The sequence below is a fragment of the Panthera uncia genome, chromosome D4 (genome assembly GCF_023721935.1).
Source record: "Panthera uncia isolate 11264 chromosome D4, Puncia_PCG_1.0, whole genome shotgun sequence".
In the NCBI taxonomy this organism is placed as follows: Eukaryota; Metazoa; Chordata; class Mammalia; order Carnivora; family Felidae; genus Panthera; species Panthera uncia.
This window is the reverse complement of record NC_064807.1, coordinates 86,075,693-86,095,997: the sequence shown is the minus strand read 5'-3', so window position 1 is coordinate 86,095,997 and position 20,305 is coordinate 86,075,693. Positions and strand designations below refer to the sequence as shown.

General features: G+C 58.9%; 1 protein-coding gene across 1 annotated transcript in view; it reads right to left on the bottom strand.

Moving 5' to 3' along the window:
• Nucleotides 1-20,305, bottom strand: part of HMCN2 (hemicentin 2) — a 143,174-nt gene that overhangs the window by 68,206 nt on the left and 54,663 nt on the right. Inside the window, exons 20-26 of the mRNA XM_049630227.1 lie at nucleotides 17,160-17,272; nucleotides 16,875-17,034; nucleotides 15,089-15,254; nucleotides 6,076-6,203; nucleotides 4,113-4,367; nucleotides 3,183-3,269; nucleotides 289-483 (exon numbers count right to left, since the gene is read on the bottom strand). Of these exons, the coding sequence (XP_049486184.1) occupies nucleotides 289-483; nucleotides 3,183-3,269; nucleotides 4,113-4,367; nucleotides 6,076-6,203; nucleotides 15,089-15,254; nucleotides 16,875-17,034; nucleotides 17,160-17,272 (1,104 nt within the window). The remainder of the gene's footprint in view (nucleotides 1-288; nucleotides 484-3,182; nucleotides 3,270-4,112; nucleotides 4,368-6,075; nucleotides 6,204-15,088; nucleotides 15,255-16,874; nucleotides 17,035-17,159; nucleotides 17,273-20,305) is intronic.

Below are 20,305 nucleotides of genomic sequence, written 5' to 3'. Positions count from 1 at the left end.
GGTTCGAGCCCCGTGTCGGGCTCTGTGCTGACGGCTCGGAGCCTGGAGCCTGCTTCCGATCCTGTGTCTCCCTCTCTCTCTGCCTCTCCCCCACTCTCACTTTGTCTCACTCTGTCTCTCAAAAATAAATAAACGTAAAATGAATTCACCTACGAGACCACCTTAAAAGCCATTTAGGGAGTTCTAGGTCCTTCCCCTTACACTGTCCCCATGGCGGTCTCTCTGGGGAAGGGGTGCCGTTGGGGTAAGTGAGCACAAGCCAGCCCCCACTCTGGGGGCCCTGCTTACCATAGACCACCAGCTTGGCTCTCCTGGACGTGGAGCCTGCCTCATTGGTGGCCTGGCACTCGTAGTCTCCGCTGTCGGTGGGCGAGACTGAGGCCAGAAACAGGGAGCCTTCATCCAGCACCTCCAGGCCCGGCCGGCCACGCAGGGGCTCCGAGGTTGGGCCCTTCCGCCACGTGACCTGCGGCTTGGGCACCCCTGGCGGGGCGCACGGAGTCATCAGCATGAACGCTCTGAAATCTGCCCCCCCCTTGGGGCACCCACGCCGCCCCCCCTTGGGCAAATGTCACTGGCCCTCCCGTGGGGGGCTCCGGGCAGCTCCTCGCCCCCTAGGCTGGCGGGAGCAGCTCCCTCGGGGCCCACACACCCGCTGCCTCCCACCCGTGCTGGGGGTCCGCTGGTCTCCCAGTGCCCTGAAGGCCACAGGAGAGGGGCCAGAACCCTCTTTCTGGTTCCCTCCTCAAAGAAGGGCCGCCTTGTGTGGGATGGCACTCCTGCCCCCGTTACCCGCCCGGCGTTCCTCTTTGCCCGTCACCCCCAACTTCCTAACGTGCACAGGATGCACTCACTCAGGTTTCTTTTGTCTACCTTGGGGCCAAGGTCTTTGCTTTAACTCCCCGCTGTGCCCCCAGCTGCAAGCCCAGTGCCGGCCCATAGGAGGCGCTAAGTGAAAGATCGCGCCTGCTGTGCTCGGCACCCATCTGGGGCCACTGGCCATACGGAGGTCCTCAGATGGGCGTTGTGGGACTGACCCGGGCTTCTGAGCACCACTCAGGCCCGTGAGGTGGCGGCACCCAGTGGTGGTGGGGTCACCCGAGCCCCAGCCCTGCTGACCTGCTCTACGACCTTGGGACAAGAGCAGCCCTCTGTCCCCTGGGGCCTCGGCCACCTTCCGTCCTTCTCCAGCCACATGCAGATGGGGGGCCTCCCTGGGGGGGGGCACTCCCCAAACTCACAGGACGGCACCTGGCACCTCTGTCTCCCCCATCGCGCTCTGCCAACGTCAGCCATCGGGACCGCAACGTGGGCTAACACGCGTGGGCAAACGCAACACCCCACGCGCTCTCTGACACCTCCCGGGCAGCATGGGGCCCCGGGTGGACGTGAACTCTCCCGTCTCACCCACTCCTTTACCCACAGCCATGGGGGGGGGGCACCCCATTTGGGTGGACACGTGGGTGGCAGTCAGAACGTGGCACACTCAGGGCATCCCAGACTCAGGGCATCCCAGGTGGGGGACCCGGGCCCGCTCTGCCTGCGCTGGCCCCTCTGCCCCACGTGCTGGGCCTCTGCCTGCCACCCTGCTCTGTGCTCCTGTGTCACGTCGCGTCCTCTGTGCCTGAGGCTTGAACCCTGGATCTTTTTTTTTCTTCAGGCAAAACGTCTCTCCCCTGGATGAGCTCTAGCCACAGAACTGCCCTGTAGCTCAGCCCCGGAAGATTCCAGGGGACTCGGGGCCGTTGCTGAAAACCACTCCCCTCCCCTCCCCACTCCTACTTCACAGGGGCCAAGAGAGCGAGTCAGTGGCCAGGCTCCTGGCCTTTCTGTCCCACCCACAAGGAGGCGGTCGGGCCGGGGCCACCCTCCGCAGGCACCAAGGCTCCCACATTCCAGGCGCCGGGCTGGGCACTTTCTCCTTTAGCCCTCCGACCCCAAGGCCACGTGGCTGGTGAATGCCAGCGCCCAGCACTGCCCAGCAGCAAACACCTGCTTGAAAGGGAGAAGGCCAAGGGCAGCCTGCGGGCAGGCGCAGGCCAGGCATGGTTATCAGCGGGGGCTTGGGTTATGCTGATTCCGCTGAAGTCTGGTGCAGAGGACAAGCCCCTGACTGGCCAGGGATCCCCCTCCCCGCTCCCAGACCGCCAGACGGCTGCTTGCTGTTACCAGCGACAGGCACAAGGTGGCGCTCTGGCTGAGGGCGGCGCGTCGGCCCCTCCAGAGGGGCCGTTCTCAGAAAGGAGCCCCTGAGGTGCCCAGAGCTCCCACCCAGCACCTGCCTCCTACCTGGCCCTCCGTCAGGCCTGTTCCAGCAAACTCCCTGGTTCCAGTCTCCTGCCAGGCTTTCTGTAAGCTGTCACCTGCTCCTGAGACCCAGACACCCACCCTTCTGGAGAGCGCCCGCGCACAGGGGACACGGCAGGCCCTCTCGCCACAGAAGAGCCCGAAGCCAAAAGCGGCAGCTGGGGCAGGCAGTGAGGTCCACCGGGTCCGACAGAAAGGGAGGCTCTTCGTTCGACACATCGCCCTGAGCCCCTGTATGTGCCGGGCACGGTGCTGGGACCTAAGACTCCTGCTGTCCCCCGGAGCCCTCACAGCAGCCCCGCGTGGAGGGCCTGGAATGACCCCACTGTACAGACGAGGAAACAGAGGCTCAGAAAGAAGGTATAAACTGCCCCAAGAAGGTACCTGGCCTGGAAGGGCCAAAGCAGGGGTCAGCGCGGGGCAATTGGCCACAGAGGGACCCATCTTGGCCCCGCGGGATGCTGCTGACCCCAAGGGGTGGTCTGCCTAGGGCCACGTGAGTCCATCTCTGGTAGAAAGTCTGGGGCGGGCTTGAAGAGTGGGGGCGGGGCACTGAGCCCCAATCCTTGGACCCTCGGGCCGTCCTCAGCCCAGCTGCTGCATTTCCCAGGCAGAGGGCGCTGGGGTCAACCCACACCACGCTTTGTGGGTCACCTCCCGGCTGCGCAACCCCTAACAAGTTGCTTAGTCCCTCTGGGCCTAGACTGCCCCTAACAGAAGAGAGCTAACGCTAACACCCATCCTACAGGGTCGTCGGCAGGATAAAATGTCTGGCGTGGCCTGGCTGGGAGTGAGGAACCCCCCTAACGCTCCCTAACCCATGGGCATTGCCCACAGTGTTTCCCAGTCCAACCCACCCCGGGGCCCGGCCTCACCTCTGGCAGGGCACGGCAGGCTGGCGTTCTCTCCTGCCACTCTCTCCAGCAGGCCGCCGGTCTCATCGGCCTCCCAGTGCGGCAGCTCTGGGGAGAGGCAGTGTGGCCGCACTTACACCCAGGCCGGTGGAGAGGGCGTCCCATCCAGAACCCGGCCAGGCACGAGCCCCACCTCCCACGGGCTGGCCCGCAGAGAGGTCGCCAGGGCCACGAGCGACCCCACGGGCTTGGGAGGCGAAGCTTGGCAGGGTCCTGCCCCGCGCTCCCCTCCAGCAGCGGCTTTCCGGGTTTGTCTTACGCTCGTAATAGTGAAAAATGCGGCACCACTGATCCAGACCAGACCTCCCCGTGCACCAGGATGCTTCTCACACATTCTCTCGGACCCCTTGCTATTATCGGGCCCATTTTACAAGGGACAAAACTGAGGGTCAGAGAGTGTAAATGGCCTACAGTCGTCCAGCCAGAAAGCGGAAGGAGCTGAGTCTCGGCCCAGGCCCCTGCTCTTTGATCATGACTCCGTGGCACCTTCTGGCCACCCCGGAGCAGAGAGGGTGCCCACAAGGCTGACCTAAGGCTCCCTCACACTGGACGCTCCCACCGCCTCAGGGGCTAGCGGCCGGGAGGAAGGAAGGGGTTAAGAATCTCAGAGGCCCAGGGGCGCCTGGGTGGCTCAGTCAGTGAAGCTCCATCCGTGAGTTCGAGTCCCGCATCGGGCTCTGCACTGCCAGCTCGGAGCCCAGAACCTACTTCAGATTCTGTGTCTCCCTCTCTCTCTGCCCCTCCCCCGCTCATCCTCTCTGTCTCTCTCTCTCTCTCTTTAAAAATAAATAAACATTAAAAATAAAAAAGACTCTCAGAAGCCCAGGCTACTGTTGGGGGTGGGGGTGGGGGTGCGGAGCGGTGAGTTGGGGGGGTTCAGGGGAGACTCACCCAGCACCCTGAGCTCCAGCTCCCAGGCATCCACGCCGGCGCTGTTGGAGGCCTCGCAGCGGTACAGCCCCGCGTCAGAGGCCTGGATGGCTGAGAAGTGGACGGAACCCTCGGGGCTCCCGCCCCGCAGGGCCACCCCGTCCTTGGACCAGTTCAGCCGGGGCTCCGGGCTGCCCTCGGCCACGCAGTTCAGGTCCAGAATCTCTCCTGCCAGCACCTTCAGGACCCGCGGGCCCGGCTGCACCTGAGGGGGCACTGAAGAGCCCCGGGGAGGGGGATCCGGTCACTGGGGCCCCAGGTGGGGGGGCGCAGAGCCCAGACCCACCTGCCCTTACTTCCGGGGATCGCCAAGCAGCAGGGATCACTGTAGGCCGCAGCCTAAGGCTGACCATTCCTCCTTTTGTCAGGAAAGGGCAGCAGGACGCCCCAGGTGATTCGCCCAAAGTGAATCGAATCCGCCTTTCGCCTGAACGCATGTGCTCTCATCGCAGAATCGTTTCTTTCTCCTCCTTCTTTCTCCCAGCTTCTTTCTCCTCACCCGCTCTCCCCGCCATCCCCCTACTCCTGCTCCCTCCCTTCCCTGGGCTGGGGGGAGATGGGGGCCATCATTCCTTCCACGTTTACATCTCCTCTGTCCCACTCCGGTCCTTCCTCCGGGCTGGTGATACCAAGCCCATTTCGCAGATGAAGAAGCTGAGGCTCAGAAGGGTCAGGTGATTGACCAGAGTCACCCAATCCCTCAGCTGAGAGGAACCGGAGCCAGCCCCAGCCCTGAGTCTGTCTGAGCGGGAATCCAGGCCGCTTCCCTGGGCCACCCCAGGACCTCGGTGTCCAGGAGCACGAGGGTGCCCGTGCCTTGCCCGCCCCTCACACCTGCTGAAAACAACAGCAGGTTCCACTGTGACGCTTCCCCTTCTGACAGCTATGGGATGGGCGTGACTGTGGCCCCTGGTTTACGGAGGAGGAAACCAAGGCTCAGAGAGGCCAAGCGGCTGGCCAAGGTCACACAGCCCATCAGTGGTAGCAGAGTCAGGACTCACATCCGGTCCTCCTAACTCTGGGGCCTTGCTCACCACCCAGCCCCCTCCCTCCCCCCGCCCCCTGCCACTGCCCTATCTCTCATACGCGCACGCAAGCCCACGGCAAACCTTTCACCCCTTCCCTCTCTGAGCCTCAGCCTATCCACCTGTAAGATGGGGTGCTAGCTTAGATCGGGGTCTCTTTTTCCATAAAGGGCAAGAGAGTAAATATTTCAGCCTTTGCGGGCCAGATGGCCTCTCTCTCAACTACTCAACTCGCCCCTGTGGCTTGAGAGAAGCCAGAGACCACACGGACACGAGTCTCAGGTTCTAAGAACGCTGGTTTTGCGGACACTGAAATCGGAATCTCCTGTAATTTTCACGCGTCACAAAAAATGTTGCTTGGGTTTTTTTCCCAATCGTTTAAAAAAGCGGATACCGTTTTTCACCGGTGGGCCATGTGAAAACAGGAAATGGGTCAGACATGGCCCGCGGGCCACAGTCGGTTGGCCCCTAGCGTTGGTAATCCCCTGGGGCTTTTGAAGCTAATAAGCTCCCTGCCTCTCTGGGGGAGCGACAGCATGGCTGGCCTCTGTGGACGGTACCGAGACATCCCAGGGAATGTCCACCCCTGGGGCCCCAGCCAAGTTGGGAACCAGAACCCCTTCATGGGTTCCCCTCTAACCCTTACCACCCTAGGCCCACCCTGGGCCCTGCCCTCTGTTCTCAGGGGGCCCCATCCGAGGGTACAGGGGAAGGGAGATAGGGACTGAGGAGATACAGGGCTGGAGGACCCAGAGGGGAGGGGAGGAAGCACTGGAGGGCCCCACGAAGAGGCGACAGGGCCTGGCCTGCAAACAGGGAAGGACACTGAGAAGGCCTAAGAAAGATGGACGGAAGGGAGGGGTCGTGGGCGAGACCCCGGCCACCAGCCCGGGCCCTACCTTGCACCCGGAGCATGTAGTGCTGAGAAGCGGACCCAGCAGGGTTGCTGGCTGTGCATCTGTAGAGGCCACTGTCACCGACCTGGGCCTGGGCCACACGCAGGGAGCCTGACGGCAGGAGGCGATGCCTGCAGGAGTGAGGGGCATTGGTGAGACCCCAACCAATCCCAGCCCCGCCGGAAAGACCTCAAGACTCCACTTGAGCACCCGCCTCCCCCAGCAGATGGCCAGATTCCGTGTGGGCTCAGCCCGGGGCCAGGCACATGGTCACCAATTAACTCTGTCTCTTCTGCATGCCCTGCCCTGAGGCGGGGGACGAGGCCGGTCATACACCCTCCCCACGGCTTCCGAGGAGAAGCTGCCAGCCCAGAGGCCCTCTGAGGCTAAGTGCCAGGGCCGGCCAGACTCCGAATCCAGTGCATTTTGGTATTCTGTCGTCCAGCCCTGCGCTGGGCCCTCGGGAGGAAGCTGTGCAGGCCCCTCGTCATTGCCGTCCCCAACCTGGCCCACCTTGCTAAAGCCACCTGGCCCCCCTCCCAGAGGGATCTGGGACCCCCAGCCAGGCTCCTGCAGCTGGGCTGGACCCCAAGGGGCCCCAGCAGACATGATGTCACCGGCCCATATGTGCTGGCTCCGTGAAGCCCCTGTCCCCATAAATCGGGAGGGCAGCTGCGGCCACTGGCCCCAGCTGGCCCCAACTGCAAGCGGCCAGCACGGGGGTGGGGGACCCCAAAGGCCAGCCGCCAGCCTGTGCTCCTAGTATAACAGCTGGGCTCTAGAGTCCAACAGTGCTGGGGTCCCCACTCCCCTTTCTGCTGAGTGTCGGTTTCCTCCTCTGCAAAATGGAGGTGACAATGATCCCCATCTCCCAGGCAGCTGCAAGCAAAGTGCTGGGCATGTGCTTCTCAGACGGGTCCTCATTGCTGGCAGTGGGCTGCCTGTGCGACCTCGGGCTACTAGTTTTGCCCTGCTGGGCCTCTGTCTTCCCATCTGTAAGATGGGGTAATAATCCCCCTGCCCAGTACCCCCTCCTCCGAAGCATCCAGCAGGCACTTGGTGCCAAGCTCTCTGAGGACAGTTAGTGACACCGGGTGATGGCCTCAGAGCCCCGGCACCGGGCTGGACCACTGGGATCCAACCCTGTTGGGCCACATGCTTGCTGTGTGAGGTTGGCCTGGTCATTTAACCTCTCTGTGCCTCACTTGTCTCGTTCTGGAAACTGGAGACAATATCATACGGGGGCGCCTGGGGGGCTCAGTCAGCTAGTGTCCGACTCTCGGTCTCGGCTCCGGTCATGATCTCACAGTTCCTGACTTTGAGCCCCACATCGGGCTCCGGGCTCCGTGCTGACAGGGCAGAGCCTGCTCGGGAGTCTCTCTCTCCCTCTCTCTCAGCCCCTCCCCACCTCGTTCTGTTTCTCTCTCAAAAACAAATACACTTTTAAAAAGTAAAAGAAAATAAATAAAATAAAAACATTCATATGAATGGCTTCACGTGTATGTGCGTAGATCTAATTCGTTCATTTTTCACCACTGCATAGTAGTCCCTCACGTGCCGGTACCACAATTCATGAATCTGTTCCCCTGCAGAGGACATTTAAATATTTAGATATTCTTTCTTTTTCTCTCCTCTCCTCTCCTCTCCTCTCCTCTCCTCTCCTCTCCTCTCCCCTCTTCTCTCCTCTCCTCCCTCCCTCCCTTTCTTTCCTTCCTTCCTCCCTCCCTTCTTCCCTCCCTCCTTCCTCCCTTCCTTCTTTCCTTCCACCGCCAGACCTTTCTGCACACTGCTCTATGGGTCCTGCCTGAACAGGACCAGGAGTCCTGGGCCAGGGCTCACACACCATCAGCCGTCATGGGCACAGACGCCTCACTCACACCTTGCAGGGCAGGGCTTCTCATCAGAATCTCCAGGCTTCGTGTGAAACACGCAGATTCCCAGCCCCACCTGGGGCTCTGATGGCGAGGGGCAGGAACTGGGGTTTCACCAAGGTCCTAGGTGGCTCTGACATAGGTCAGGGGACCAGCCCTTGGGCACACTGTCCAGGGACACGAGGAAGTGTCCCCACCCTGAGAAGCATCACGAAAGAGCAGACGGGAGCAGGGCTTTGAGTGAGCCCGCGTGAACCACCGTCTGCCACCGTGGGCCAAGGACTCCACCTCCAGGGGACTCGGGGTCCTCATCTGGAGTCACAGGAGGTGGCAAGCATGAAGTGACACGGCGCACGCCAAGCTCACGTGCCTGGGACGTAGTAAGTGCTCAGTAAATAGCCCTGCTGTTAGCACGACCCGCTAGTGTCCGGGGTCTCCTTGCGACTCTCCGATCAGCGGGGCTGCCCTGAGCTGGTCACTTGATCTCTCAAAGAGGAGGAAAAACACCGCGCAGATCCTGATTCGTCCCAGCGACGGGTACACGTCTCCCCCGTGTGGCATAGCTTCCCTGACTTTTCGCATCCACAGGTTTTTATATACTTTTTAATTAAATGATATTGACATCCACCAACCAAGGGCCAGGTCCAGCTTGAGGCTGGAACATATATATACACTCCGTCTACACGGTTCCCTCCCTCCCAGGACCTCACTGCAAACCTCAGCGGAGAACATGGGGACGGCGTGGGTCAGCGGCAAGAGGTGCAGGCTGGGAACCAGAGCTCGGGATCCGACATCTGCTTCTGCTACAGACGTGCTGTGCAACCTGAGGCAGGCAGTCAATGTCTCTGAACCCCAATTGCTTCCCATTTGAAGAGGCAGCTCCGGATTCTTTTATTCAGAAGCTGCCTCCTAGTTTTGAAAACTTCAGAGACCATAGAACCCCTCGCTCGCTCTCTCTCCCTCAGCAAGACCTTTAAAGGATAGGAACTGGGAGCTTCTGGGAGAAAAATAATCAGGGCCGCCTGGGTGGCTCAGTCAATGAAGCGTCCGACTCTCGATTTCGGCTCAGGGCACTATCTCGGGGTTCGTGAGCTCGAGCCCCGCGTCGGGCTCTGCGCTGACAGCTTGGAGCCTGCTTGGGATGCTCTCTCTTTCTCTCTCTCTGCTCCTCCCCCACTTGCGTGCACCCATTCTCTGTCTCAAAATGAATGAGCTTCAAATAATTAGTAATCATAATAATGAAAGAAATTTCCAGAAGGGGAAAATTCCCCCCGATGAAAGCAGGCATCTTGTCTTTCCTATGACCAGCCCCAGGTCATTTCTCAGAAAGGGAACGCTGTTAGTTTACCACAAAGGAAAAACGGAATGAAGGGAAAATCCATTTTACAGATGGACAAGCTGAGGCCTAGCAGAGGCCAAAGGACCCCATTACCTGCCCCGTGGAGCCTGTGTCTGCTGTCACTGACAGAATGGTCATATCACTGCTTTCCCTCAAGCCCTCTGTGGTTGCCCTGCAAAATCCAAGCATAGCCTCCTGGCCTGTGTGGGTCCACACGGACCAGTCCCCCGCCCCAACCCCTGATGGACCACCGTTCCTCCTCGAAGGACCGGCTTCGTCTCACTCTCATCCCTTTGCCCGTGCCGCTCTTCCTACCTGGGGCACCCCTCCACCTCCTGTTCACCCAGGTTATACCTGCTCGACCTTCAGTACTTAGACATCACTTCCTCCAGGAAGGCCTCCTGCCTCGATGCCCCAAGTCTGGTAGGTGCAGCCCGTGAACTCCCACGGCTGCCTGTCCTTTCCCCTCCCTGTCGCAGCCCTCTCCACCACACTGGCTTGGGACCCAGCTCTCCCTCCCCTTCCTCAGGCGCTCTGCAGGTCTGGGGGCTGCTGCCTGGGGGTGGGGGCCGGGGAGAGGTGGGAGGAGGCGGGGCGAACACTGCCGCTGCGTGCATGTGGTGTGATCAGTGGCGGCCCCTCCGGCGTGGCCGTGGCCGGAACAGCCAGACGGCTGCCCGAGGCACTGAGATGAGAACCAGGGAATTTCCTGTTTTGTTTTTTTAATTTTTTTTTTTTTAACATTCATTTATTTCTGAGAGACAGAGCACGAGCAGGAGAGGGTCAGAGAGAGAGGGAGACACAGAATCCAAAACAGGCTCCAGGCTCTGAGCTGTCAGCCCAGAGCCCGACGCGGTACTCGAACTCACGGACCGCGAGATCGTGACCTGAGCCGAAGTCGGCCGCTCAACCGACGGAGCCACCCAGGCGCCCCGGGAATTTCCTGTTTATGACACGCATCGGGCTCGAGCCTTCGCAGATGGCTGCAGCTGCGAGGTTCACACATGGTTCAGGGAAGCCGCCCCTCCTGCCCCGGGAGATGCCCTGCCTCCGGTGACCCGACCCTGGAGCCATTACGGCAGCCATCACACCTGTGATCACCTGTCAAGGTTGACGCTTCTAGAAGAGGAGGGGCCGGGTTCCTGCCCTGTCCCCAGCCCTTAACACAGCCCCTGGCCCCCAGTAGGTGCTCGATAAAAATGTGATGGCAAATCCCAGATGTACACACACACACACACACACACACACACACACACATACACACACACACACGCGTACGCGCCCTTTCCCACCTCTGCTCACACTGTGTCCCCCCATGGTCTCAAGGGCACACCCTCCTGCCCTCCAGACCCCCTTCAAGGCAGCACATGCTCCAGCCCCTCCAGGAAGCCCTCCCTGACCCTTGCTCTGCTCTGAGTTGCATGGAGCCCAGCTCAGCCAGCTGCTTGCTCACTCATTCATTCATTCATTCATTCGACAAAGAGCCGCGGGGTTCCGGGTGCGCTGGCTGCCGCAGGGGCAGAGAAAATACTCTCATCTCCAGGCTGCTCAGAGTCCGGGTGGCTTGTCTACACTCAGCCCCTCTGGCCGGGTCCCGTGGTGCCCATCCTGCTGCCCCCGTTTCGGGCGGAACGCGGACTTGACTTTGGACGCTGCGCCCGTGCTGCCAGCCGCCACGGTGCTCTAGAATGTTCGGTTCTGAAACTTACTTCCCCTGACTGTTCTCCAGAATGAAAGCTGCTGGCCATAAGCTAATAAGACCCCTTGCCAGGCCAGGGAGCGGCACAAACGGTGAGGATCCACCAAGGTAAAGACCCCACAGGAGGGCACCGGGGCGTCGCCACCACGCCACCGGCTCCCGGTGAGGAGGCAGCTTTTCTCCAGGAGCACCAGAACCCCGCTGGCAGCCCGCTTCTCCACTCGGGGCCAAGTGGGCCCAGAGAGGCGGGTGGGCGCGCCAACCGTCCCGCAGCATCCCGGGGATGCTCCATCCGCTCACTGTCCCCTCCCCGCCGGCTTGCCCCCCTCCTCCCCCAGATGCGTCTGGATTGGCCCGGTGGGGGACCCTGGCCCGCTGCCCCCGGAGCTGGAAAGCTGGAGCCCGAGCCAAGAGCACTCACAGCTGTCCCAGCTACACATCAGAACCACAAACAAACACTGTTGCCCGGCAACACGGCCTCGCCCCAGCATCCTGGGGCTGAATCATGGGACCAGAGCCACTAGGAGCCGTCTGGCCACCATCGTCTGCCGTGAGCTCTCCGCCCGGCCCTTTCATTTCTCAGACGGGAAGACTGAGGCCCAGAGCGGGGAAGGGTCTCGCTCACGTTCACTCAACGAGGTGGGGACAAGGCTGGGATGGGATCCCAGGTCTCTTGCCGCGTGATGTCACGCACAGCCAGAGCCCCGTCTCTCTCCGAGAGCCTTTTCTCTCTGCCGCCGCTGCGGCGCGGGGCTGCGCACGCGAGATGGCTCGCGAATCCTGCCGACTGCAGTTCTGAATCACGAGCCGGATGGTCTTTTCACAAACAGCAGGCCTCACAGGGTAAGAAGCACCCGATGACCATTCCCACCCCAGGACTCGGTTGTTTGCTTTGGGGACTATACCCCAAGGAAATGACCCAGAAGATAAAGAGAAGCGTTTGTGGGATGATGTCCCAACAGCCCATTTATTACCGCTGAAAGCTGGCAATGGAGCCTATGGCCCCAAACAGAGGAACAGCTTAGCAACCATGAGAGCTGAGCGCCCTGGAATGTTCTTTTGCCCTTTAAACGAAAAGCAAGTGATAAGGGCCAGGATGAATCAAGAAAATGGGTAAATGGGGGGAGGGGGGGGAATGTCAATGATAAAGGCATAACAGAAGGTGCACTAAGTTTAATTCTAGAAAAGCACCTACATGAACAACTTGGACAGGGTTGTGGACACAGGTGAGTGATTTAGAGTTCAGTGCCACTCGAGCTCGTACCGTTCTCTTTCTGTTAGGACGTACTGACTCAGAGCACAGAGGAGCCCGGAATATTCTCTAGACCCCGCAGAGAGAGCAGTGGCCTGCCTAACGTTGGCCCAGAAGCCTGATGTAAATGCGTCTACGTTTGTAGACTTGTCTGTGTGTGTGTCCCTATGTGTGTGTGTGTGTCAGGACCCAGCCCTGGGACTCAGAAGGTCAGGATCCCAGTTTTCCACACCCCATGTTCTGTGTCTCCTCCTCAGTGCACTGGGTATGGTGACGCTCCATGCAGCCACCTCCAGGGGGGCCACCCTGACCACAGAGAAATGGAGGGGGCCTCTGAGACTCACCCACATCGTGGGGACCCCCCCCCCCACGGAGCTACCAGGGAACTTTGAGGAAACACCAGCATTGGAGCTCTGCCGGCGACCCTAACCACAGCCAAGGCTGAGAGCCCCTGGCCCGCGTCACCCAGGGTCAGGAAAGACGGGCCCAGGGCAACCACAGAGCAAATGCTGGCTTTTCATCCTTGAGGACAGAAGGAAGAGGGGAGGGGAGGAGGGAGAAGGAGCGGACAGACAGCAGCTCCCTCCCCGCCCTGCACTGCCATGCTCGGCTCGCTCGGTGCCTGTTTCCAGGGGGTTTTTAAATCTCCGTTTTCTGGCCGGAGGATGGTCGTATGACTAAGGGCAGCTGTGCGTCTGCGAGCAAAGCTCAGTTCTGCGGGGGGGAGGTTGTGGGAGCCGCAGGGAGGCCCAAAGAGCCAGGGGGACCCAGAGAGCCTGCGGACGAAGCTGCAATGCAATCGAACTTGCCGAGGTCACTCCCCCTGGCCGGCACGGCAACAACAGAAACGTCCATCAACAGGCGGATGGACAGACAGAAGGTGGTCTTTCCACACAAAGGAGCATCATTCAGCCGCAAAAGAGAATGAAGCCCTGCTCCGTGCTGCAACATGGATGGGCCTCAAAAACGTGTCGAGTGCAAGGAACCAGACCCCCAAAGCCACATATCACACGATCCCACTTCTACGAAACGTCCAGAATAGGTTAAGTCCCGAAACAGAAAGCAGATGAGGGGTTGACATGGGCCGGAGGGGGGAAGGGGCAGGAATGGAGGCAGCTGCCAAGGAGTGTGGGGTTTAGGGGCGGGGTGATGGCATTGTCCTAAACGTGGCTGTGGTATGGCCGCACCCTCCCGAATATCCCCAAACCCGAACTGTCCTGTGTGTGAATCGTATCTCGATAAAGCTTATATATTTTAAACAGTAGGTGAGAATGCGGGGCGCCCGGGGGGCTCAGCCGGTTAAGCATCTGCATCGCGATTTTGGCTCAGGTCATGATCTCCCCGTTCGCGGGATCAAGCCCCGCGTCCGGCTCCTCGCTGCGCATGGGGCCTGCTGGGGCTTCACCCTTTCTTTCTCTCTTCCCCTCCCCTGCCCGTGCATCCGCTAAACACTGCGCATCCCTCGCTGCATCGCACGAAGTAGTGAGCACTATTTAACCAACATCCGCCGTGCAGGTGAAAAACAGGCCGGGGGGAGCCGGCAGCCACCTGAGGCCACACGACAGCAGCTGGGACCCCCAGCCAGGTGGGATGATGCCCGCCAGGTGGGACGAACTCCGGGGTCTAAGCTCCTCGCCCGGCCCCGCCCCCCCCCCACCTTAGATAAACTCCTAACTGAGATAAACTCCCAGAATCTCGTAAATCTCTGGAGAACGCCAGCAAGAAGCGGAGGGGAACAGAACAGGACTCCAGATTCCACAAGCAGCTCCCACAATTTATGGCTCCCGGTTGATCTATTAACACATCACGACAAGGAGGGGTGAACAAGTGAGAGCTGTGTGTTTCCTCGTCTCCGTAATGAGCCATAAAGAAACAAGCACCCAGCCGGCCGTCGCCTCCGCACAGGAGTTAACACCAGGCTTTGTGGGGAGAGCGGTAGGCTCCCCCGGCCTCCCACCCCCGGTTCCCAGGACACACGCAGCTGCGGGGACACCGACAGGGCGTGGGGGTGGGGGCACTGCAGACCCTGCCCAGGCCCGGGACCCCGGCCGCCTTCAGGGGTGCGGGCTCCACAGTTTGGAAGGGCTCACCCAACAGATGTTCTGAGATGCACAGACACACGTGTGGGTGTTAGGGGGGTGGGGGGGGTTGCGGTGAGACCTTCTGGGTCTGGAACTTCTCAAAGACCTTGCCAGGACTGATGTCACTGGCCGGAGCCTCCCCCGCCCTGGGCTCAAAAGTCAAGAGCCCCGGGAGTCTCGAGACCCTTCTTGTCTGGAACCACCGTCTCCCACAGCCCTGCCTGGGGTGGGGGTGGGGGGGGGGTACGGCCTCCCTCTGTGCCCAATCCCAGCATCCCTGATGGTGGGAGAGAAGCTGAGTCAGAGAGCCCGGCCACCAGACATCTGGTCTGAGGAGCAGATGGGGACGTTGCACGTGACAACGTTGGGGCGCCGTCCAACTGGGGGGTGGCTCTTTCCTAGCTGGGTGACCACAAGTAGTCCACCCCCCCCCCCCTCGCTGAGCCTCAGTCGGCTCGGACAACAAGGGCTGCCACGCAGATTTGAAAGGAGATTCCGCACGTAGCACCCAGCGGCCGGTGCACGAGGCTCCGGGCACGTGAACTTCCGAAGGGTCTCACCCTGGGCACCTGTGCTCTCTCTCTCAGGGGTCCCCTGACAGGCTTCAGGGGGCCCGTGGACAAAAGTGCTACGTGTGAAGTCGAATCTGCGCCCGACCCTGGGAGAGTCCACAGGGTCCCAGACACTGGCCGGGTCGCTGGCCACCTCGAGGCCAGTTTCCTCAAACCCCAAGCTCCGCCCATCTCCAGGACCAAGGGCATCGGATCGGGTTACCTGTCGGTGACGGAGGGCACAGGGTGGAGGTCCTTGGTCCAGGTGACGAGTGGGGGTGGGGAGCCCTGGGCCTCGCAGTCCAGGGTCACCTCATCGCCAGCCTTGGCCGTGACTCTCAGAGGCTCATCTGCATCACGTGACCCATTCCCACGGATCCTGGGCTTAGCTGTGGGCAGAAGCACACAGGGACTGTGAGACAGACAGGAAGCCGTGGCACAGAGGCCAAAGGGGACCAGGACGGCCGCCCCAGGAAATGGAGGTGCTACCCCCACCCTGGGGGGTGCAGAAAGTGGGTGGGCTCGGCTCTAAGGAGAGAGTGGAGATGTGGGGGTGGCCCCAGACCCCATGGCCCCCCCAGTCCCGGCCTCCACCTCTCCACCAGCACCCTCCCTCTGGAAGCTCGGCTTGCTTTGATGACCCTGACATGCTCACTCCTGCCCCAACGTCTACTACCCTCTAGCTTCTCCTCCCCCGGCTGTCCCTTCCCCGGGGACATTCCGGCAGGTTCTGTCCTTATCTTCTCTGTCCCCCTTCTCCCCCAGGGTTCACCCCAGTCATTCTCAGGATATTAACCACCAGATGATGCACAACGTCCCTCTGGCCTTCTCAAACTCCGATCGGGGGTTTATACCAATCCGTGCACATCACCTCTTTCTCGTATCAAGTTCAAGGCTCCTAATGACAGAGCTTACCCCGTCCCCCTCCTCCCTTATGCTCCCCTACATTTCTAGCCAGCTGCTCATACACTGATATACCAGGACATGTCTCAGCAATAATAATTAAGCTAGATGGGGCGCCCGGGTGGCTCAGTCTGTTAAGTGTCTGACTGTGGTTCGGGTCACCATCTCACGGTTTGTGGGTTCAAGCCCCGCGTCGGGCTCTGTGCTGACGGCTCGGAGCCTGGAGCCTGTTTCAGATTCTGTGTCTCCCTCTCTCTCTGCCCCTCCCCTGCTCATGATCTCTCTCTGTCTCACATAAGACCTCACGCATTCCCTTATACATTCATTTAGAGAGAAAATCTCCCCCTAATAAAAATTTTTTTTTTGTGGTATAAAAATACTGGTTGTAAGAGTATGTCTAGAAAAACTTGGCTGTACATTTGCTCCTTCATTCCAGGTGGTTCCTGAGTGCCCAGCTCTGTGTGGATTTGGGGAAGGAGCAGCAAAGGAGACAGATCCTGCCCCCGTCCTCCCGGCATTAGGGCCCACAGGGAACACTGCTACCGAACAACTCAACACACAATTAACTATCTAATCATAGTTACAAAGGGGACATTCCAGAGAGTCTACAGCAAAGCGACTTGACTCAGTCTGAGGAGTCAGAGAGCAGATACCTGACCAATGGGAGAAGTCAGCTGGCCCAGGAGGGGGAAGGGGATTCCAAAGAAGGAACTGTTCGTTCAAAGGTCCTGAGGCAGGAAGGCCCATTTAAGAAACTGAATGGAGGCCAGAGGGTCTGGGGCACAGAGACCCGGGGACAGTGGCGGGCAAGGGGGCTGCCCAGGTGGCAGGGGTCCAGTGTAGGGCCTGTGTTTTTCCGAGGCTTGTTAACGTGATGGCTTCCCACCCTCCGCTCACAGAGGGCTGAACTGGACCCACTCTTAGAGCATGTGCACACTGCTGAGGACAGTGAGCTGGAGGAGGGCAGCTTTGGTCCATGTGCCCTTCAGATGGGAAGAATTTCGAGGCAGGGGACAAGGAAGGTCCAGGTAAGGTCAGCTCGTCCATGCCCCTGCCTCCATGCCTGCCAAGCCCCTCTCCCAGGACAGGGGGTGGCCACCACTCACTGTTGACAGAAAGCCGCATCTCCTGGCTGGAGAAGCCCACCGCGTTGGTGGCCGTGCAGACATAGGCTCCTGCATCCCGGGCAGATGGCCGGGCGATGACCAGGGTGCCATCCTTGCTCACGTTGTAGTGGGGACCCGTGGAGGCCAGGGCATTGGTTTCCTGCAGGAGAGTTGGGGGTGACGTCAGCAAAGCCCACACCGCATGGCGATTTGCATAATCCCCCCACCCCATGATGCACTGGGCCCACCCCTCTGGGTACCCTTAGCATAAGAGGCTCCTCCTACCTTGGTCCAGGTGATGGCAGGGGTGGGGACCCCCGAGGCCACGCAGGGGAGGGAGGCTGGAACCCCTTCATTGGTGACATGGTGGGTGGCCACGGGCTGGATTCTAGGGGGCACTTTCCAAAACAAACCAATTTTTTAAATTGAAAACAATCCAAATATCTATCAACTGGAGGACAGAAAAACAAAATGTGGGGCGTACGTAGAAAATATTATTCATCAGTAGGGGCGCCTGGGTGGCTCAGCTGGTTGGACATCCGACTTCAGTTCAGGTCATGATCTCACAGTTGGTGGGTTTGAGCACCACATTGGGCTTGGCGCTGGCAGCCCAGAGCCTGCTTTGGATTCTCTCTCTCTCTCTCTCTCTCTCTCTCTCTCTCTCTCTCTGCCCCTCCCTCACTTGCGTGCTCTGTCTCTCAAAAATAAACATTAAAAAAAAAAAATCTTTAAAAAGGAGTAAAAGTCTGGGACTCCTGGGTGGCTCAGTTGGTTGAGCGTCTGACTCTCGATTTTGGCTCAGGTCATGATCCCAGGGTCATGGGATCGAGCCCCGCATCGGGCTCCAGGCTGAGTGTGGAGCCTGCTTGGGATTTTCTCTCCCACCCTCTGCCCCCGCTCCCTCGCTCCCTCACTCCGAAATAAAAAACAAACAACATAAAAAATTAAAAATAAATAAATAAAAAGGAGTCAGAGTGTGATACATACTATAACACGGATGGACCCTGAAAACATTACGCGAAATGCAATTAACCAGACACAGAAGAACAAATGCTGTGTGATTCCACTTACACGACGTCTCTAGAACAGGCGATTTCTGAGCCACAGGGCAGAATGGTGGTTGCCAGGGGCTGGGCAAGAGGGAAATGGGGAGCTGGTGTTCAGTGGGGCAGAGGGCTTCACGTTGAGATGATGAAAAAATTCTGGGGACAGACAGTAGTGACGGCCGCCCTACGAACATGCTTAAACTGGAGGCTTTGACATGGTTAAAATGGTAAGTTTTATGTATATTTTATCAGAATTTAAGAAACAAACAAAAAAACTATTTCCACAAAAGGACACAAGGGGCATGGTGCGACACCACCTTTATGAATTCACGCCCCGGACAGAGGGCCGCCTGTGCCCGGGGCCAGCTGTGCCCTTTCTTTGCTCGGGGACTTTGGGTAAACCACTTAATCTTTTGGTACCCAGATTCCTTCATCAGCAAAACAGCTCATTAACCCCAATTCCCTGCCTGCCCACTCTCCAGGGATGGACAGATGAGAAATGGCAGAAAATAGTATTCACAGAACACAGTGAACTGGAAACAAGTGCCAAATCCATTCTGGGCACCGTCCAGATGTGCAGGGGCGGGGAGAGACCGGGCTTGGACAAGACGGGAGGGGAAGCCAGAAGCCAAGGGCTCTGCCAGTAACACTGAGACCCACCCGTTAGGGAGGAAAATGCCCTTCTAGATCCTCCCAGGTGGCCCAAGCCCGCCAGGCGATTACTACTGTTGAATTGGAAACGAAGGGAGCCAAGAGGACGAGCTTGGTCGCGTCCAGCACCAGCCCCACGGACGGACGAGGCGCCTGAGATCCTGCGGAGTTACTCGCCTCTCCGGGCCTCGGCGTAACGTCGGAACGGGGAGTCTTTTAAACCCCACGTCTCGGGCAGTTATGAAAATTCAGCGGAACCTACACAGAACCTGGCAGAGGTGTGGCCCGGGGCACACGCCCAGGCTTTGATCACTGCTACTCGTTGGGGTGACGTGGAGGCAAGACAGCGCTCTAGACCCTGCCTCCTTCTGAACTTTGGTTTTCCTCTAGAAAATGGGAACAGTGTGTTCTTCCCGCTCACTCTTGGGGGGTTTTATAAAACAAATGGGAGGAAAAAAAAAAAAAGGAGGATTATTATTAACATACTTGGTAAATGACAAAATGTAGCCAAACTTAGTTTAAGCCTCTCGTCTTAGGTTCCAAGGAAGGGTCGTGGGGCGCCTGGGGGGGCTCAGTCGGTTGAGCGTCTGACTTGGGCTCGGGTCATGATCTCACGGTTCATAAGTTCGGGGGCCCCACATCTGCTGTCAGCACCGGCTCGGATCCTCTGTCTCCCCATCTCTCTCTACCCCTCCTCCACTCTCTCTCGAGCACGCTCTCTCTCTCTCTCTCTCTCTCTCTCTCAAAAATAAGCAAACATTAAAAAAAAAAAAAAAAGAACGGTGGCACCTGGATGGGCGGGTAAAGGGAACAGGGACTCTCCAGCACTGTGCGTGGGAGCGTTAATTGGGTAAAATACACTAAAAGCCCTAAAAATGGGCAGTCTCTGTCAGTCAAAACTCAATTCTACATTAATGGGTTTATCCTAAGGAAGGGATAGGGCGTGTGGGCAAAGGTAGAGCGCCAACCGTCCCCCCCCCAGGGTGTTCGGGCTGGTGAGAAGGCGGACGTGAGGGGGCAGGTGAGCTGCTCCCGGCTCATCCAAACAGAGGACACGTCGTCTTCAACTGAGCCCTCTATTTATTCGCAGGATACGATCATAAGATCATAATCTATCGTCAAAACAAACACCCAGGTTGCAAGACACTAATACGCTGTGGTCCCGGTCTCGTTTTTAAACATTTCTGTGTATGTGTATATAAAGAATCCATAGATAGATGGATACAAATATAGACCTATAAAGAATTTATATATAACATACAAGTTACTTACATACAATGTACACAAAGCTATATACAATTTATGTCACATGTAACTCATGACATATACAGTGTGTAAGCTCACATGTCGGGGAGGGGCAGACCGAGGGGGGGAGAGAATCCCAAGCAGGCTCTGGCCATCACCACGGAGCCCGACGCAGGGCTCAGTCCCACAGACTGCGAGATCACGAGCCAAAATCGAGAGTCAGACGCTCAACCGAGCCACCCGGGCGCCCCTATTTGTGCATTTTTTTTAAATAACTTTTTTTGATGTTTGTTTATTGTGGGGAGATGGAGAGACGGAGTGGGGGAGGGGCAGAGAGCGAGAGGGAGACACAGAATCCGAAGCGGGCTCCAGGCTCCGAGCGGTCAGCACCGAGCCCGATGCGGGACCCGAACCCACGAACCGTGAGATCGTGGGCCAAAGTCAGACACTCAACCGACTGAGCCACCCAGGCGCCCCGATTTTTTAAAC